General features: G+C 33.4%; 1 protein-coding gene across 1 annotated transcript in view; it reads left to right on the plus strand.

Moving 5' to 3' along the window:
* Nucleotides 1-10,178, plus strand: part of LOC128559487 (uncharacterized) — a 45,422-nt gene extending 35,244 nt beyond the window's left edge. Inside the window, exon 7 of the mRNA XM_053551256.1 lies at nucleotides 5,943-10,178. Coding sequence (XP_053407231.1) covers nucleotides 5,943-6,235 — 293 coding nt within the window. The 3' untranslated portion in view covers nucleotides 6,236-10,178. The remainder of the gene's footprint in view (nucleotides 1-5,942) is intronic.
* The last annotated feature ends 9,225 nt before the right edge of the window (nucleotides 10,179-19,403 follow it).

Genomic DNA, 19,403 nt, shown 5'->3' on the forward strand with positions numbered 1-19,403 from the left:
ACGCATTTTACCATCCAGATTCCGGGTCATTCCCAGATGAGAAAACTAACATTTTCCAGTAAAAAACTTCTATAATCCAGGATAGTAATGTAGACAGAAAACCAACCAAAAAACAATAAGAAAAAACATACAAGCTGATCAAGTTAAGCATATTTACTACGGTACCCCTTGATATCTATAAAATATTGATACATATATAATCAGTTATTAATCAATATATGTCATGTAAATAATGAATTAATATCAAAACGCACAAATGTTCGTCAAAACAACTTAAATGTCTAGATTTAAAGAAACCGACAATCGTTCCTTAACACTGTCTTTAACATACCCATCTTTGGCAGACTCGGAACGCCATCTACCGTGTTTTTTCCAAAGCCTGTCACTGGTTCCAGAATTAGCACTAATAGTCGCGCCACCTGACGGTAGTGACTTCTTTGCTTTCAAGGATAGCCTGTTTTACTTCTGAAAACATACGTGTTGGAAGACCAGAATAGCTGCATGTATCAGAAACTTCTTTCCATCTAACTGAATCAAAAAGCCATAAGCAGAAAGTCTGTCATGAAAGTTACTGTTTTGACACTTCTGTTGTTTCGTCAGCTGGCGGCTTGGATACTGTGGCTGTTTGTTTGCCGGCTCCGTAGGACTGTTGTCCCATGAATCTACGTCGCACTGTACAAACGTTGGCATAGTGGCCTACTTGGCCACACCTGTAGCAAACGACTTCCCCGACATCAGAGCGTCGTCCTTCCATAACCCTTGAGAATCTACTGCTGTTGCGAAAAGAACTAGAACGAGAACTGAGATCCAACATATTAGACTTTTTCTCTGCCCTTTTCTTGGCGCGCTCTTCAGCGCGACGAATTCTCTTATCATCCTCAGAGTCTGAGGCAATTTCCAAAAGTTCATATTCATTAATGGTAGCCCAGCCAGAGTCGGAACTATCAGCAATTCTTATAAGTTTATTTCTGTGTTTAATAGCACTCCTGGCCTCTTTCACAAATTCAAGAGCTTTATTAGCCTCTCGATACGAAACTGCTTTCTCTATGTTGTCAACTATGTCTAATACAGAAGAGTTGAACTCAAATTGTTTCTTGTTAGAAAAGTTTTTGAACGACAAGAATGAATCACGCTTTACCTTTTTTGCTGCAGAAGAGGCTGTCCACTCCGAATCCCTTTTTAAATCACTCTGAAAACTCTCAAATTTGTTGTCGAAATACTCTTTCAGTTCTTCTACAACTTGTTGCCGAGATTCTCTCTCAACATGCCCACGTGGAGAATTTTCCCGCGACATAATATGTTAAATAAATTGTTGTAAGTAAGAAATAACTTCTTTCTGGTGTCAAATTCTTGCCTCGAGTAACTAGAACACTTGTAATGCAAGTTTTAAATACTATACACTGACGCTTAATCACGAAAACATCATACAAAACCTGATCAAAATTGCATAAACAAAATTATGGTAAAGACTTTGAAGCATGAAATAAAGCATGAACTGGAATATAGTAACGATGGGAATCGTGAATAATTTTATTTAGTGGTACTACTGTCTCACAATTTTATCAGTTTATAAGCTCGTGAAAATGAGCCGTATATGAACCTGCAGCGATAATATTAATACTTGCCTTTTTGGATCGACAATCTGTAGCAAGTCGTCAGGTAACAGATTTGATCAACTTAGAAATTAAGATCTTAAAGATCTAATTAAATCTTAAACTTAATCTCCCGTGAAAAAATGGCGATGGTTTCGTTCTCACATTATTTACAAATAATTGATTTGTTTAGATAAAAAAAGTTGTATTATTAACCTGTATTATTTAACAGTTACACTTTATGCCTCAAATGAACTCAAAATTAAGAAAAATCTCATAGATATTTAAGTTTCTTGACAGTGGTGTTTGATGTTGGCTTTCTGGCCATTTAAACCTCTTTGATTTCATTTAAGTGTGTGTTTTTTTTTAATTTTAACAATTCAATGATTTTTTCCTCAAAATATGTACATTTCAATTGCTTTCAGCCTGAGCATGAAAACTAAAAGTTCCTTTCTCATTAATAGAAATATTAAAACATTTTAATTGTTGTAAGGCAGATTCTGCTCACTTCAGCTAAATTCATTTTTTAAGAATATGTCTGGGTTGATAAAATTTATGTATCAAAATTAAAAGGTTGTGTTTCGCCAGTTACCCATTTTTTTTCTCGGTCTGACTAAAGTTGTAAGTTTGTCCGACTGAATGTCCTGCATATTTGCGAATCCTGTTGTTATGTTTAGCGGACTTTTGAGCATAAGAGATGGAGTGATAATTAATGCACCTCTAAAATACACTGGTTGCAGAACTGACATTCTGAGGTACATTTGTGGTGCATGTTTGTTGTCTTTTCTTTCACAAAAATCTCATCTGAAAACCACAGCTATTTGATAAGGACTTTTTTATAGTAAAAACACCGTCGATATAATTTATGTTGAAGCTTTCGTCACAAATACTCAAAAAGGACCAAAACTATTCGTAAAAGACTGAATCAGTCTGTATGTAAACAATGACTGACAGTGAAAAAGGACTACTTTTGAAACAAAAGCTGAATACTTTGCAAAAAATTTCTTCTGTTTTAGTAAAAATTCCTCAGATGTCACTTTCTTTCCAATATTTTACACATTGATTAATAGCCACCATCAGTGCTTTGAGAGCTTTGATTATTTTCAGCCGCACTATTACAGTGCTAGCGCTTGTGGCTATCACAAAATGAATAAATCGACAAAACGCCGTTCTGATTTTTTACGTTAAACAATATTTTAAAAAATGAACTATATATTAAGCGTAAGGCAATATATAATGTATGTGGACATGATGGAATCAATTGAAAACAAATCATGCTGGAAAATACTAATTTAAATATGAATACTGTATTTTAAGTTTTAAAATATGTAATAATCCTTCTTTTTTACATTGACTCGGGCTTTATTCACCGCTCAGTACAAAGCCATCGTACTAAGCGGCACACGAAACAGGGAAGGGGTGGACATATTGTTTAAACATACCTTAGGTGTTTAAAATTTGAATCAAAATGATCCAGAATTTATAGAGATATATATTACTTGATATAATTTGTATGATCAACGCATTCTTTACTTTTACTTACAAAATGTGGTTATTTAGAGTCGAGGACATATATTGAACGGCCGATATTTTAGGTCAAGGCCTCTCATGGCTTTATCACTCCAATAATAAGCAAACGCAAATTTAGTGGCGAGCCTAATCTTATAAATACACCGGTTGTTACAGTATCAATAATCAAACATTTTTGTGGCAGAACCATTTTGTGGATCATATATTTTGATGAACTCGCATGTTTAGTTCAGACAGCGGTTACCAACTATCTTTAACAAAAAATTAGAAAGAGTACACTTCAATAATTTCTTCTCTTTATACAAAAAAGAAACGAAAAGCGGTAGTTCAATATAATTCTGTAAATTGATAATGGAAGTTGTATTTAAATTTCCTTGAATATCTGACAGACTGAGTTTATACTCAAAATCAGCTATAAATCGGAAGTACTGCTTAACCTTTACTAAATACATATAAAGACAAATGCTGTAATACAAGTGGATTATTCTGCGTCTGTAGATGTTTCTTCGAAAATCTGCACTTTGTGCGAGAATTGTTTAGCTAATATTTCAAAAATGCAGACATAAATATATGTTATTTCATAGTAACATTTTACATGTTTTACATCCGTAACTGTAATATACAATTATGCAACGCGTCGACAAACCAAACGTGGTCATCATCTTGATAGTTAATTAATTCAGTTCCTTCCACTAAATCCGTAAGATCAATACTGATCCCTTTTAATGTCTTTATGTATTTATCGATAAATGGGAGAGTGGTGCTTTGAGTTATGATGGCTCTTGCAAGGTTCGGGCTATTATCTTCTTCGAGGGTCATTGTCACTCAAACTCACTGCTCTTCTATTTGGCCGTAAGAAAAATTTAGTGTGATATTTTTATTGGTACTAACATCTACTGACATAATTTACAGCCTAAACAGTATGTATGTTCGAGTTTTTCACTTTTTTGACTTGCAAGTGTACAAAAATTAAATGATCTTAAAGTTGTATATTGTTGCTGATTTGTTGTTTGGATTGAAAATAAGTTGTGTTTTTTTCCAAGAAAACTACAGGACGGTAAGCTTTTGTCTTTATGAAACATCATGACGTCATTTCTGTTTACGGACGCTAACCTCATGGCCATTATTTAAAATAGATCCGGGGCTTATTATGATTAAGAAATGATATATCCGAAACAATGATTTGTCGTTGAATAAATACGATATGAAGGATTTATATCAATTATATTGTATTCTTTTTATGTAGAATACACAGTGTATCTCTATGTAAATCACATTATAAGGAGACAAGCAGAGGTAATGACCGAAGTCGTAAACCAGATAGTAAATAATTTTGGGTTCGAAAACAAATTTTCCATCCAAACATCTTCCATAGGGAGGTAGGTATAATAATTCTTGTTAAAATCACTCTTTATTGAATTTTCGACAACCTGGCCTTTTTCAAAACAGAAAGCTTTACGTCATACCAAGAAGGCATTGGCCTACTGTCTATGTATAAAAATTAAAAGAATTTGTGAAAATGAACTGACTATACTAAACACAGAGGAGAACTGAAGCAACAGCTAAGAAAAAGAGGAAGCAACTTGAACAACAGCTGCAATGGGCCAAAAAATTATGCAGACAGGAATTATTACAAAAATAGAAAGAAAACTGAACCAGAAGAACAGAGAGTACCATTAGTGCTTACATATTCCAAAAAATTACCATATATACGAAACATCCTGCGAAAACATCAAAAAGTACTCTATAATTCAGAACGTATGAGAACTGTCTTCCAGGATCCACCGTTGTTAGCCTTTAGAAGAGATAAAAACATTGCTGTATTGGTACATGGCAAAACTAACATAGCTTTTAGATCTTCTCCTGATATGTGTTCCTGCCACGTTTGCCTACTGATATTTAAAAGGGGAGTAGCTGCCACAACAACCAGACACACATACAAGACAGTAAAACATAGCAGTTGTTGTGATGCCAGTCTGGTGTATTGATTACTGTGCAAACCATACAATAAAACAGTATATGTTGGGGAAACTGGGAGGAGTCTATAAGAAAGAATAAGTGAAATTTACGTGATATCAGATATCAGGTTGACATGGCTGCAATGTTACATATAAACATAAACTGAGTGACAGACACATGTGAAATAATACGGGAAGTGACGTTACGTCGTTTGTCGTCGTGTTTACAGGAAATGACGTCAAGTCATTGAGACAAAACAAGTATTCTAACATGGCTCGATTTGATTTCCAATTAAACAAAGAAGAAAATCAAGCTCTATATATTCTGCGATAAACAACGCTTGACGCGCGGACCGGTAAGAGAGCATTATGACGTCATATTGCCGCATGACGTCCGATATATTACTCCTCGCGTAAACGAAGTCCAGTATAATATCTATTAAAATATACCAATGAGCATGTCAGAATGAAAACAATCAAGGCCTTCTTGTTATTTATCGTCTAATTAACCACGGTTCATCGTTCAGATGCTTCAGTATTTAACCACTCGGGCTAACGCCCTTGTGGTTCAATTCTTACGCATCTGAACTCTGAACCGTGGTAAATCAAACGATAAACAACTTGAATGCCTTGATTATTTGTTAATTATATAATGGATGTTACATAGCTGTACCGATGACTTTTCATGTTTTGATAAAGGCCATGTGGTCGAAATTTTAATAAGGAGTGATTTTTTTACCAAGTCAATTAGTTTGTGATAAATTCCAAAAGTTATGATATATCATGTAAGAATCAGATAATAGTTGTTATGTTTATGAGTTTAAACAGACACTTGTGTGCATCCTTTATATTTTCATTCTAGGAATGGATCCTTCAAACGTCGCTGTGTTCCATCTTTTCAAAGGTGATGCTTACGATAACCCAAAACAGGAAAATATGCGTAAACAATTTGGACTCGTTATTGACATAAGTGAAGAGAAAGGGAAATATTTTATCACGTATAATATAGGAACAAAGTTGATTGATTTTGTTAAGGGATGCAGTGTGCGGAAAAGGAAAGAATGTGCAAACCACAGAACGGAGAACAGCTCGAATGACACTGAAGATGACGGAAATGAAAGCTCAGCCCGGGGTACCTTTGCTTGTAACAGTTAGATATTCATTTTTGTCAAATGACGGTGTTAAAATCATTTACAGACATTCAACTTTAAACAAAGATTATGAAACCTAACATACCAAAACGAAGTAATCGTTCTCTTAATGAATAACAGACTGGTTAAGCTTAACCAGAGTTATAAATGCCGTTTACAATTGTTGTATACCATTTTGACTGCATTGAACATTAGACCGGGAGGCGGTACATAGGAACATGACTAACTTTACATATTCTTGGTGTTAAACATTTTTCTTTGGTTAACACATAAGAAAACAGAACAATTAAGAAGCTACCTTCAGTTTGTTTGTATCATTGAACAGCTTCATGTTTCATTTATTATGATAAATATATCCATGTTTTTCTTAAGGTAACTTATGATGATAAGACATTGTAGTTTTTTGTTGTTTTTTTTTTGTTTTGTTTTGTTTTTTTGTTTCTACCATAATTTTTATCATTGTATATGTTTAATATATATTATTTTTGACGTAGTAGTTATCAATTTTTCTTTTAAGATATTTTCATTACAGATAGTGCTAAATTATGTTCCAGTAGTGTTTCGTAACACACTTTGTCACTACAGTAAGTACACTATTACTTAAAGGTTTACTTTTTTATTTAAATAAAAAGTAGGTACAGTGTTGACACGTGTGTGTATTCACTTACGTGGATTATGTTGCATACACTTATGCGCAAGACATTTGTCTAATAGCTCAAGAAGACAGACATGTATGTTGAGAACACATGGTTCTATAATAAGATACTAGTCTAAAGACGATTGTCAGTACCTTTCTTTAATTGAGATATAATTTACATACTCCGTCATTTTCTGTGTCATGGCATTTTTCCAATTGTAATCAGTAAAATAATTAAGAGATGAAGACCAAAGTATTTCTGAGCGCATTTTCAGGTTTCACTGTCTTTTTGCATAAGAACTTTGCGCTTTCCTGAAGGAACAGGTGTAGGCCACCATGACAAGCAGCTCTAACGTAACACTGGTGTTGCAGGGCCATTACAGGAGTAAGCAGTCGTGCATATAGCAATAACATAAGCATATTGGTGTTGTATGTATCATTCCTGTTGTTTCCAATACATATATCAGAGGATTACCTTCTTTCACCACACTGTAACTTTGGAACATATTGAGAATTAGAGTGCAGGTTTGTAATTTTCCGAGGCGTCCTTAAATATTGGTTTTACTCTGTTTGTGTATCTGCACTTTGAGTACATACCAGTATCGTTTATTTTCACAAAATATGATGATATTCATTCGAAAAGGTTCATGCAATTTGTTTGGTTGATATCCCTGAAGTGAATTTTAATTCTGGATTTTTTTTTATTTTGGGCGATTGCCCTCCAGTATAAAGGTACATATTGCATTTTTTTAGAAAAAGGAGACGCTTTCTAGGGAGGTTTCTGTGATATGATACATGTTTCACTTAAGAAATAATTTATAGCAAAACAGTGCTTTATCACTATTTATACACAATAGGCGGTTATACGTCGGGCGTAATAATTTCAAGAGGGCGCATTGGTCTTCAATATTATTGCTAAATATGTTGCACAATCTGCAAACAGGGCACTTGGTCTTTTGACTGCAAAGTTTAGAATTCTGGGTGGTATGCCTGTAGATGTGTTTACAAGATTATTTGACTCGATGATGTGGTCCGTCGTTGGATATGGAGCAGATGTTTGGGGAACCCAGTCATTTTCTTGCATTGATTCAGTACAAAATAGAGCAATGTGTTTGTTTCTTGGTGTATCAAAATTTGCCCCATCAGCGGCAGTTGCTGGCGATATGGGATGGCGACCCACACCAGTGAGACAACTAATTAATGTTTCAAATTACTGGTATAGAGTTTGTAATATGTCAACAACACGTATAAACTGTAGAATCTTTGATTATTGTTATAACCAAAATGGCAATAAATGCAAAAATTGGTGTTTTAGAATATGTCAAAAATTTAAACTTAATAGGTGTGAAGAGTTGTGTAATCGCTTTTTGGGTATGTCTAAGAAATCTGTTTTAGATAGAGTCATTGAGTCTTCCATGCAAGAATTTGTTAATAGGTGGAAAACCGACATAAATGCTCAACATGGCCCGAGCAAAAGAGGTAGAAATAAACTACGTACTTACAAATTGTTTAAATCAAAATATGAAACAGAACAATATTGTAAAGTTATTCTGTCGCGTCCATATAGAGCTGCTTTTGCAAAATTTAGGATAGGTGTTGCGCCAATACGTATTGAAACTGGAAGATATGAAAGACTAGACATTAATGAAAGGCTTTGTCCATTTTGTAAGGAAAATGTTGAGGATGAGAAACATGTCATTATGGAATGTCAATTATATATTAGTGATTTTAGACAAGAATTATTCAGAAAAGCCAGTTCTATAGAAGCAGAATTTAAGCATTACTCTGATAATGAAAAGTTTCTATTCATTTTTACAAATAGAGCTCTTGTTCGTTTTACAGCCAAAGCCTGCTTTCTTATTTTAAGGAGAAGAAATGAATTTGTATATAAATAAAGTAGTTATTAAATGTACTAACAATATTCATATTTAAGATAAAACATGTGTTTTAGGTTAATGCATAATGTCAGTGTTAATCACTCATATTCCATGCAAAGTAATTTCCATTTTGAGTAATAAGTGTTTCTTTTTGTTTACAATTTTTATCAATGGTATTCACTATATCTTTTAGCTCGACTTATCGAAGGAAAATGGAGCTAGCACACTTGCCGCGGTGCTGTCATAACCCTCAAGGGTTTTTTGGGGTTTTATATATATATATATATATATATATATATATATATATATATATATATATATATATATATAAAGTCAGAAGCATTTAAGGATTAAACTAAAACAGTTATCAATACCAAGATCTACACCAGGGGAAACAATCCCCATGGCTCTGGTTTGAGGTGTGACACATATGTCCCTTTTAAGTTAGAATTTTCTTTAGTCAAAAGTTTTTTGATAAATTTGAACATCTCTGTTGTTATCAAAGCTTGTGACTTGAACCATAAAATAATTATTTACTATCAAGTTCTATGCCAGGAGAAATAATCTGCATAATTCTGGTTTCAATTTTGATAGGGTTATGCTCCTTTTTAACTTATAATTTTTTGATTTAAGTTTCATAAATTTGTTAGACTCGCAACTTGAAATGGTCATCTGTTGTCAGTCTACACCAGGAGGGACGATCCCCCTAGATCTGATCTTGGATTTTGACAGGGTTGTGCCCCTTTTTTAACTTAGAATGTTTTGGTTAAAGTTTTATACAGTGTTTCTTTTGCGGACAAAGCTCTAATTCACTGAGAAAGGTTGAGCGTGCTGTCTTACGAACAGTTCTTGTTGAAATATATTTTTAATAAAACATACATTTTAAAACAGATAGCTTTTTAATAGCTGTATCTATAAAACTGACATTATGGTCTTATATGTACCAATGTAGATATTTAGGACAGTCTGTAAACAATTGTTCTATCTCCTTTTCATTATAAATAAACTGTTTTAAACTTTTAAATGGAACTGTCTTAGTAGTTATATGTCTAATTCCTAGATTTTAGATAGTTAATATAGAATTTTAATTAGTGGTAATACCAGTAAAAGTAAATATGAGTATGTTTTAAAAATTTTGTCTGGCTTCTTTTAGTAGAAATAAATTTTATCTCAGTCTCTTATAATTCATACATGAATGACATTGTACATTGTATTATTGTTTCTATGACCTATGTTGTATATTGATGTACTGTACAGTGAAGAGACTTTAATAAATAAATAAATAAATATGTAACCTAATTGCAAATAAAAGTAATTGTTGTTGAAATAAAAAAATAGTTTCGCGCTCGTCCCCATATCTTCTTTTTTTGTTTTGTAAATCAATTATCTTTTGTTTTATTCAGGTTTTAATAATAGTAAATGTGTTTTTTCAATTTCATTTATTGTCTTATTTATTTCCGACAATTGAATTTATTTGTCTGTGTATAAATAGATAGTGAGAATAAACGCGAAGAAAACACTACCACAACACCAGACATGTAACGGCAGAACACCCAGCTATACAGCCTTACGATTAACGCTACATCATAACTAGGACTGGGACGATTACTCGGTTAATCGGATCCGATTCGATTACTAGGTGAAACCGGTTTCAATTTTGCAAAACCGCTAATCGCTCTCAAACAATTAACATCATGAATGGGACCTTTTTTTTACACATTTCTTTGACCAGCACATAGACCCGCAGTATATTTCCGCTAAACTACATCAACTTGAACATAATCAATACAGAAGTTCGGATTTGCCTGTTATGATATATCTAAAGTGAAATACACCAAAATACACACTGCTTGCAAACGATAAAGTCTGTAAGTTCCTACCGAAGTCAGCCGCTGGAAGTACCCTCATATGGTCGTCAGGAAAGAAAAATAGCATTTTAAATAACCGGTTCGATTCGATTTCATACAAAAGATTAACCGGTTTCAAAATTTTGAAATCGTCCCAGCCCTAATCATAACATTTGCTAATCCACATAAGTATAAATGCTACTTTAAATACAGAACTATTAAAAGTGGTTTCTTATTTACATAAACAGTCAAAAGTCTCATTTATCATGTCTTGGAAACCATCCGTGAATATCAACATTTTGAAAGAAAAAGCTAAAGCTTATATTATGCCTTTACCTTATCCGAGAAGAGAATACAAGGGTGCACGTTGTTAGATACCAAAACAGGACACCGGACAAATTCGGACATAGTGCCCATGAGGACAACCGATCATGCTCGTCCACAACATTTCCACTTACCTTAAATATTGACTGTATTTTTGTATTAAAACATGTTTCGTAAATTACAAATTAAACGAGTAGAAAACAATATTTAACATTTTTCAATGTTCGTCTTCTTCTTAGACAAGCTTGATTCTGTGTGAAATACTAACAGTTTAAAATATTAAGATGTTTTCAAAAGGAATAACGTATTTATTCATCAGTTCATTTTTCGATTATCATCACTGGGTCATCAGAAAGAAACTATTCTAAGTAGTATGCCTTAAGAGAAGAGTTTAGTAACCCTTAAACCCTTATTACCAACAATACATTAAAACAATATAAATGCTTACATGATCGAAACAATATCAAATATCAAGTAAACTTGTTTATATGGATTTATTGTCATTCTATACATAACAATGTAATAATATGATGGAATATGATAGATAAAATTTTGGCAAATCGTAGAAACAATGGACAAAATTTGACAGGTGGACGATGATTCATGAACTAATTAATATTTGCTGATTTTATTTACATTTAATCAAGGTTTTCTACCTTTTAGCTTACAACTCATAGATTAAAAAAAATCCACAAATTTCTAAATTACTACCGTTTTCTCTATCCAAAGAAGAATGTAAGACTGAGTGTGTTCATGAGAGGTAATGAAATGTGCAACACCACTCACACTCCTAGCACCGACTAAAAGGAATTCTATTCTAGTAAAATTAAATGGGCTCCCATGAGCAAAAAGGACCAGAAAATATAACAATACTGAGTCCAAGTACGCGGAGATGTTTAACAGCCACCAAATGCCACTTAAGACTTCTGTCTTGATAATTAATTTTGTAAGAAGATACTTTAGAGCATATAACACAACAAAAACAAAAACATCACAATAGTAGACACGGTTTGAGTCTGTCAATGAGAGGAAATGAAAGATGCAGCACTTCTCACGGCCCCTGTATATTCGAAATGCGTCTGTTTCAAAAACATACAGGTCCTCTTTTTATTTTGGTTTAGGGTCGCTTTTCAAAAGTAGTTCAGTTGTGTAAAGATGGGCAGTTAACATAACGAGTTGGAATTTATAACAGTACTTACCTGTTTTCCGCTACTATCTATAGTGTTTCCCACTTGAATCAGTGATGGAGGACGTCAATCGTGACGAAAACATAAGCCTCGCCTGGGGATCGAACAGACAACCTTCCGGTCTGTAGATCTGCACTCTCTCTTTTGAGTTAAGCGGAAGGCATATAATTTCATATTAAGGAGCTGAACTTGTTAACTATAATACTGACGTTAGATAACAATAATGTATCTTGCACACTGTAACAATATTGTAAGGTAACAGCTTCCTCCTTTTAAAAGGGGAACATTCTATAGCGAATCGGACCTTAGACAATAATTCTATTGACCGGCAAGCCATTCAGTAAGCATTCTATGACACGATATCTGAAATAAATGTGGATAAATTTTGTTCTTCCAAGTTTTGACTTCATTCCAAGAAAATGTTACTGAACTATAGATCAGTCAGTAACACAAACTATACACCGACGACTTAAATACGGATTTATAATAAAACTTATTTTTACACGAGAATGAAAAGGGTTTCCGTAGTTATAATAAACAAAATCAAAATACATTTGGTCTGTTTTGACGTGACTCACCGCAGAATATGTTCATTCATACACGGCTTTTCATAAATATATGCCAAGAAACAATCTCATGAACACAACAATAATGCATAATAAATATAGTCTCAATAATAGTTTGTGTATACTAGCAAAGAGTTATAAAAATAAATAGATCGGCAACTTGAAAGGCATATATAGCAAATCTCACCAACATCTCGCGGCCGTGAACGAGATCTCATTACCGGAAGTGATGCGTTCTCCACGCGCCATTTTGTATGCCTTTGAATGACACTGTCAATTAATTAATTAATTAATTAATTATCACCGTATGACCACGCTTTTTTGATAGTAAGAAACCTGTATTTTAATTGTGTCTTCATACTATTTCATATTAAACAAATGTTGTTTTAGTAGCTAACATGTATTTTACATGTAGTTTTAAGGTACAAATTGCAACTCCATGCTAACGCCGAATCACGCTCAATCGCGAGATTACAGCCAGTTGCCATTCTGTGTATTTTACACTTCTTTGATACTAGCGAGAAGAGCTGTAGTTGCACTCTTTTCATTCAGATACAAAAATTATATTCTAGACATATTCTCTATTTTTTGGTACCTTTTATGAGTATCGTTCATATGATGACATATATAGGTTAGAGACCACCAATTGTTTTCCCATAGACTTACATTGTAACATTATGGCGTGTATATCTAATTACAAGTTTTTCAAGAACTATCTTAGTTCTACCAAAATATCGGACGAAAAACATATGAATAGTGATACTTTATTTAAGTAATTTTCGTGTGAATGAGATGACCCCCTTGTTTACATCATTGACATGGCGGTAGAAATTCGTTTGATAAAACTTTTTTTCAATACACATAAAATGTAGCAAATTTTGTCAAAATGTATAATTAAATACTGTAAATGCAGTGGAAAAATATCACTTTTGAAAAAATAATCACTTCCTGGGTTTGTTTACATGACTGACCAATCAGAACGCACAGACGTTACCTTATTCCCAGGTATACACTTACCTCATTCCCAGTAAGTTCCCTGTACTTTTTTGAATTGGTGGTCTCTGACCTAAAACGTCGAAATACAAACACTACACTTTTTTAATTTGATGTTGATCCAAGTCCTTGTCTAAATGAAAAAAAACAAAAAAAAAAAAAAAAAAAAAAACGTTTCTTCTTATTTTTAACACTTCATGAACGACTGAAACGGTTTAGAACGACAGGCGGAGCGTACGCAACATTCAAGCACTCCGGAATGATAAATTGAATATTGAAAATTAGAATTTAAACTTTGACAATGAAAATCACTGGTATATATAAGGTCATTAATGTCACTGATTTTTCAAAATACCATGTCATATGTAACACATATTCTGTGAAATGTTGACTAGGCATGTTATTTATACGTTGTGCGTTTTTTCAGAAGTTACGCTGTAAATGCCATGTATATAAACTTTTGCCATGCGAATTTTCATTTTATCTAGATTAAAACAATGATTCTAACATGATCCGATTCATTTTCCTATTAAACAAAGAAGGCAGAAAACAGTGAATTATTACACAACAAATCACTGTTCTGACGTCACAATTATTACGTCATTGCGTCAAACGGCATAGCGGCGCGCTGGAAAAGAAACCGATTGAAAACGGGCAAATTTTTAATGAATGTCGTCAAGGATGTACTTAAAAATCCTTGTTAACGTGTTAGAATCGAAATAATATATCTCATTTAGTGATTTGCTCTTGAATAAATCATTGTTTGTCGTTCAGATGCGTATTATTATATCACTCGGGCTGCGCCCTCGTGATATAATTCCTTCGCATCTGAACTCCAAACAATGATTTATTCAACGACAAATCACTGGATGAGATATATTATTTCTTAATCCTGACCTAACCACTGAACTGATTTGGCGGCGAATCAAAACCTTAGTTCAAAACCTTTATTTTCAATTCAACAGACTAACTAAAACTTGTGTCGCAGTGCACCGATATAACTAAGGCTTGTAATATCCTGTGTTGTTCTCAATGGCGTTTAGCCGCGCTTATATCAAATGTTAATTGTTATATCAAATTAAGACAGTCATCCTGCCCTAGCTTCTCAATCCATTTAGCGGAGAATCTCCTTAAACTGTAGTTCATAGGTTCAATACACAGAGATTACAGTTTTTAGGAGATTCCCCTCAAACTCTATGTCAAAGTCTTAGAATGAAAGCCATATTTTCATTGCAATAGAGCAGCAAACATTTGTGTTATTGTGCAAAAATGTTTCTAAGGCTTATAAAATACCGTGCTTTTCTTACTGGAGTTGAGCAGTGCATATATTAAATATAAGATATTTCACCAAATTAAGCCTGTCATCCGTCCTTAGCTACTCAAGCAATTTGGCAGCGAATCCCCTAAACTAATTGTTCACAGTTAACACACAGACACATTTTCTTTGCAATAAATCAACAAACACAGTTTCCCGATATTAAATATATCATTTTATAACTTGGCGAAGAAGCAAAATTGATGTACTATTATGGCCTATGCATTTTTGAAATTATGAATTAGGTGGGTGATATTATATATGATATTATTTCTGAGGAATTTCGAAGTTACTGTAAAACAAACTTTATTCCAATGTGACAATACATTAAAACCATGAAGTGCTGAACTCTTACTTTAATTAAAAAAGTAAAGTTGGAATAGTTATCAGTATGTTCGTGTCACAATTTTCGGTGACAGTACTCTATGTCATCTGCGAAAAACTATAACATACATAATAAAGCTGAACTATCCGTGTAAATGAGCCGAAAGCTATTTTTCTATTTCCGTTTATTACTTTTCTGAAAAACACATTACAATTTACCAGGTGTTGGCAAAATATTTCATTTTTCTACACATGCCTTTACACATTAAAGAAGTCCTAACTATAGGTATGGTGTGCGAGAAGGGCCTGAGCGCTTACGTAGTGCTCATTTACAGGGAGTGTACTGTTCAGATAAAAATATATATATAACTTTATCATAAGTCCGCAAAGTGCAACAAAAAGAAAAAGCAGTATCAATTTTGTAATAATATTATTTATTTACAAGGTAAGTCTGATAAATGACATCGAGAATTCTAACTAACCTTTTAGAAAGCTGCATTTTCAAGTACCTGAAATTTTTCACTTTGGTTAAAAAAGCATTTTTTTACAAAAGATAATGACTGACTACAGAAGGTAATAAAAATAGCCTTGATCTAGAGAAGACTAAACTTCAAAGTTTAAGTTTGAAATTATATTGTACACGTTTGCTTTAATTTAAGGTGAAAAATAATCTAGAGCTCTATGATAAAAATCGAATAGTTCATTTCGGACATGTTAGACAGTGAGAAAGCAAACATATCGTACGTATTATTTAGCATTGATAATTTGCACGTGAATACATACTTTTTACACTTAACATTTAATTCCACGAGTACATACATATATACATATGAGCCACGCTATGTGAAAACCAACATAGTGGCTTTGCGGCCAGCATGGATCCAGACCAGCCTGCGCATCCGCGCAGTCTGGTCAGGATCCATGCTGTCCGCTTTTAAACCCTATTGCAATTAGAGAAACCATTAGCAAACAGCATGGATTCTGATGCGCAGGCTGGCCTGGATCCATGCTGGTCGCAAAGCTACCATGTTAGTTTTCTCATGGTGCGGCTCATATATATTTACCTTTACTTTTTATACACTAGGAATATGTTTTGTTTTACATTTAAGATCAAAGCATTAACCCCTCGTGAAAATATAATGCATGTGGCGTTCACTGTTGATATATAATTGTTATATTATATTTTGACTTTACACTGAAACAAACAAGTACCCTTTTTGCATATTCATGTTTACAAAAATATAAACAAACAAACAAACAAACAAACAAACAAACAAACAAAAACGGGAACAATGTTTATTTTGTTTGATTGAGAGTAACATCGAAACGACATGACCTTTTCCCAGGTTTTGTTGTAGGGGAATGACTCCAGGTGCCCCTCCAGACATTTTTTGGGGGCTCAGACTAGTACCTAGATCGAGGCATTAACCTCAGCTGGATGGCTTCCTTACGTGGAAAGTTTTACATCTCAAGTGAAGTTTTGATCCAACGTAGGTGATGGGCGAGGAATTCGAAGCCAGCGACCATGACCATCAAGTTAACCTTTTTTTTTGCAAGTATAAAACTTAGTTATTTAATATATATATAATTAAATTTCATGAGCATAAATGATACTCTCAATGATATTTACCATGTCAGAAATTACAAATGGTTTGCCGAATACATCATACTTTTAATTACAAAAGTTTACACACCATGTGGGTCGGAAAGCACGAAATTTACGTTCTTGTACGTACATGTGAATCGTCGTGTTTGAAATGTAAACAAAGGAATAAAAGTAACTGTTTTCATGTTCATGGTAAAGATCGACTTGTGATTGTCAATGTTCCCGATACGAAATATATATATGAATGTATAAACACGAGCCGTTTCATCTTACAAGACTTACAAGAACATAGTAAGTGATTGTTTATTTATTGTATTTATGTTCTAGTAACCTTTGACACTGATTTCAAGGACAAGCCGGGTTTGTAACATATACATGTCTGTTGTTGGACTGGAAAAATATAGGCCCAAAATTTAAACTAAAAGCTATAATGCAATTCTTCGTTAATTCTGTGCATACAATTCGATTGTTTAAGGGGACGCATACTTTGAAATTAGAAAAAAGTGGGCGGGGTATGATAAAATTTACCTGCAAAAAAGTACAAGATTTTGGTACATGAAATGGATACTGTTTCAACTGTTATAAGTACACAAAGGATTGCTCACTAAAATAAAAATGAGAAAAACTGAAACAAGAAAGTTATTGTTGAATTACATAAGACTTGTTGTGTACATTCAAAGTCAACAATTAATACTTTTTTGTGCGAAAATAATAGTGCTTCACCTTGTCCAAACATTTATCAATGGCCTACAGATTCTAATTTAAAGAAAGAATGTGAAATAAGTTCACTGTCTTGCTTTTCATTTCGCATATGTAAGCTAAAACACATTATTTAGTTTGTTTACAAAGTAGTGCATAAGAAAAGATACGGTGGTCAAGGAATGCCGCATTCCAAAACTTAAAGAGTATATTCCCTTTAATACATTAAACATTTATCGTTACAGAAGTCTAGTGGCTTACAATAAGGGCCTAGAAATGTTGCCATTATTAATTTTTAACTTGGTATTCATAAACTACAATGCACTTAAATATCAAAACACATTCAACAAACTTTTGAAAATGTATTGTCTTAAAAATCCCTAAAATAAGGTATGGAATTTGGTTGAGAGGTCCAATCAATGTGTATATGTGCAAAAGTAACATTCTAATCTTGTTCACAAAACTTACTAATACACAGCAGGAATGTCAATGATCAAAACTGGACGAATATATAATTATCCTCACTTTAATGTCATTTATAATTTGTCCTTGAATTCTCCACCATACTTTTCATAACTCTGTTTGCACGAGTTGCACGAGAATGCTGTCATTCACGTAAAAAATGGGGTCAAATAAGTTGTAAATGCAATATCATCTAAACGTAATTAGACCACGATAATCCGTAAATAGCCAATCGCAAAGCAGACTTGTACCCGTCTATATTTCATATACAACAGTAGCGTTGTATATATATCGCGGGAAACTTGGGCAAAAAACGCGTGAATTTCGTGTCAATTTACCATCTAACAATACAGGCGAACGCCGGAGTAAAATGACCTTGCAATATTCTCACCAGTTATCAATGGGATAAAAAATAAGACTGACTTGGAGGTAAATTCAGTTGACAACGTCTAAATATTAATATCGTGAAAATGACCCAATGTTATTAGATATCAATAAAACTGAATTACAATAAACTACATATTTGTAGTGTAGAACCAACTGGGTAAAAACGTAATTTACACATTCACTGAAATGTTTCCAACAGTTGTAACTTTTTATGTTCACTTGTTATAAAAAAGACATGTCAGCACGATCCTTACATTTGCAAACAACTGGATCCAGTTCTTCGAAACTTTAACAGGCGATTGACTTAACGGTCGATTAAATTTATCAGTAGATTTCGACAGTTTAGAAAACTTAGAAAATCAAATGTACTTGTTAAAGATTATAAACACTAAATCATCTTTACAGTAAAATTAAAATATCATACTAGTGTTTCCCAGCCACCAAGACTAGTATCTTGAATAGAAATTTAACAGGCGGTTAGTTTAACAGCTTAATGCAGTGGTCGTGGGTTCAAGCATCATTGGGTTCACGACCATGACTTATCATATGACCCCAGTACTAGTTTTCATAGGAAACGGACTCGAGAGTGGTTACAATAAGCTTAAACAGTTAAAGCTTTCATCACAATCGAGCTAAAACAAATTAGTATAAACTAAACTAAACTAAACTAAATTACAGCCCGTTAAAGTTTCGAACAACTTGGCCCAGTTAGAAAGTAAAACAACTACATCATTCTTACAAGAAGGGCACGATATAGTAAAAGGTATTCCTAGTCCTACGTGCATCTACCCACTAACTACTAGTATATCCTGATAAACAAAGTAAACAAATAAAAAAAAATAACTAACTAACTAAAACAAGAGGGCCAAGATGGCCCTAGGTCGCTCACCTGAGAAACACACCATAATACACCATAACAGTGTAAACATAGACCTAGTGATTGCATGG

This window comes from Mercenaria mercenaria, chromosome 9 (genome assembly GCF_021730395.1).
Source record: "Mercenaria mercenaria strain notata chromosome 9, MADL_Memer_1, whole genome shotgun sequence".
NCBI lineage: Eukaryota > Metazoa > Mollusca > Bivalvia > Venerida > Veneridae > Mercenaria > Mercenaria mercenaria.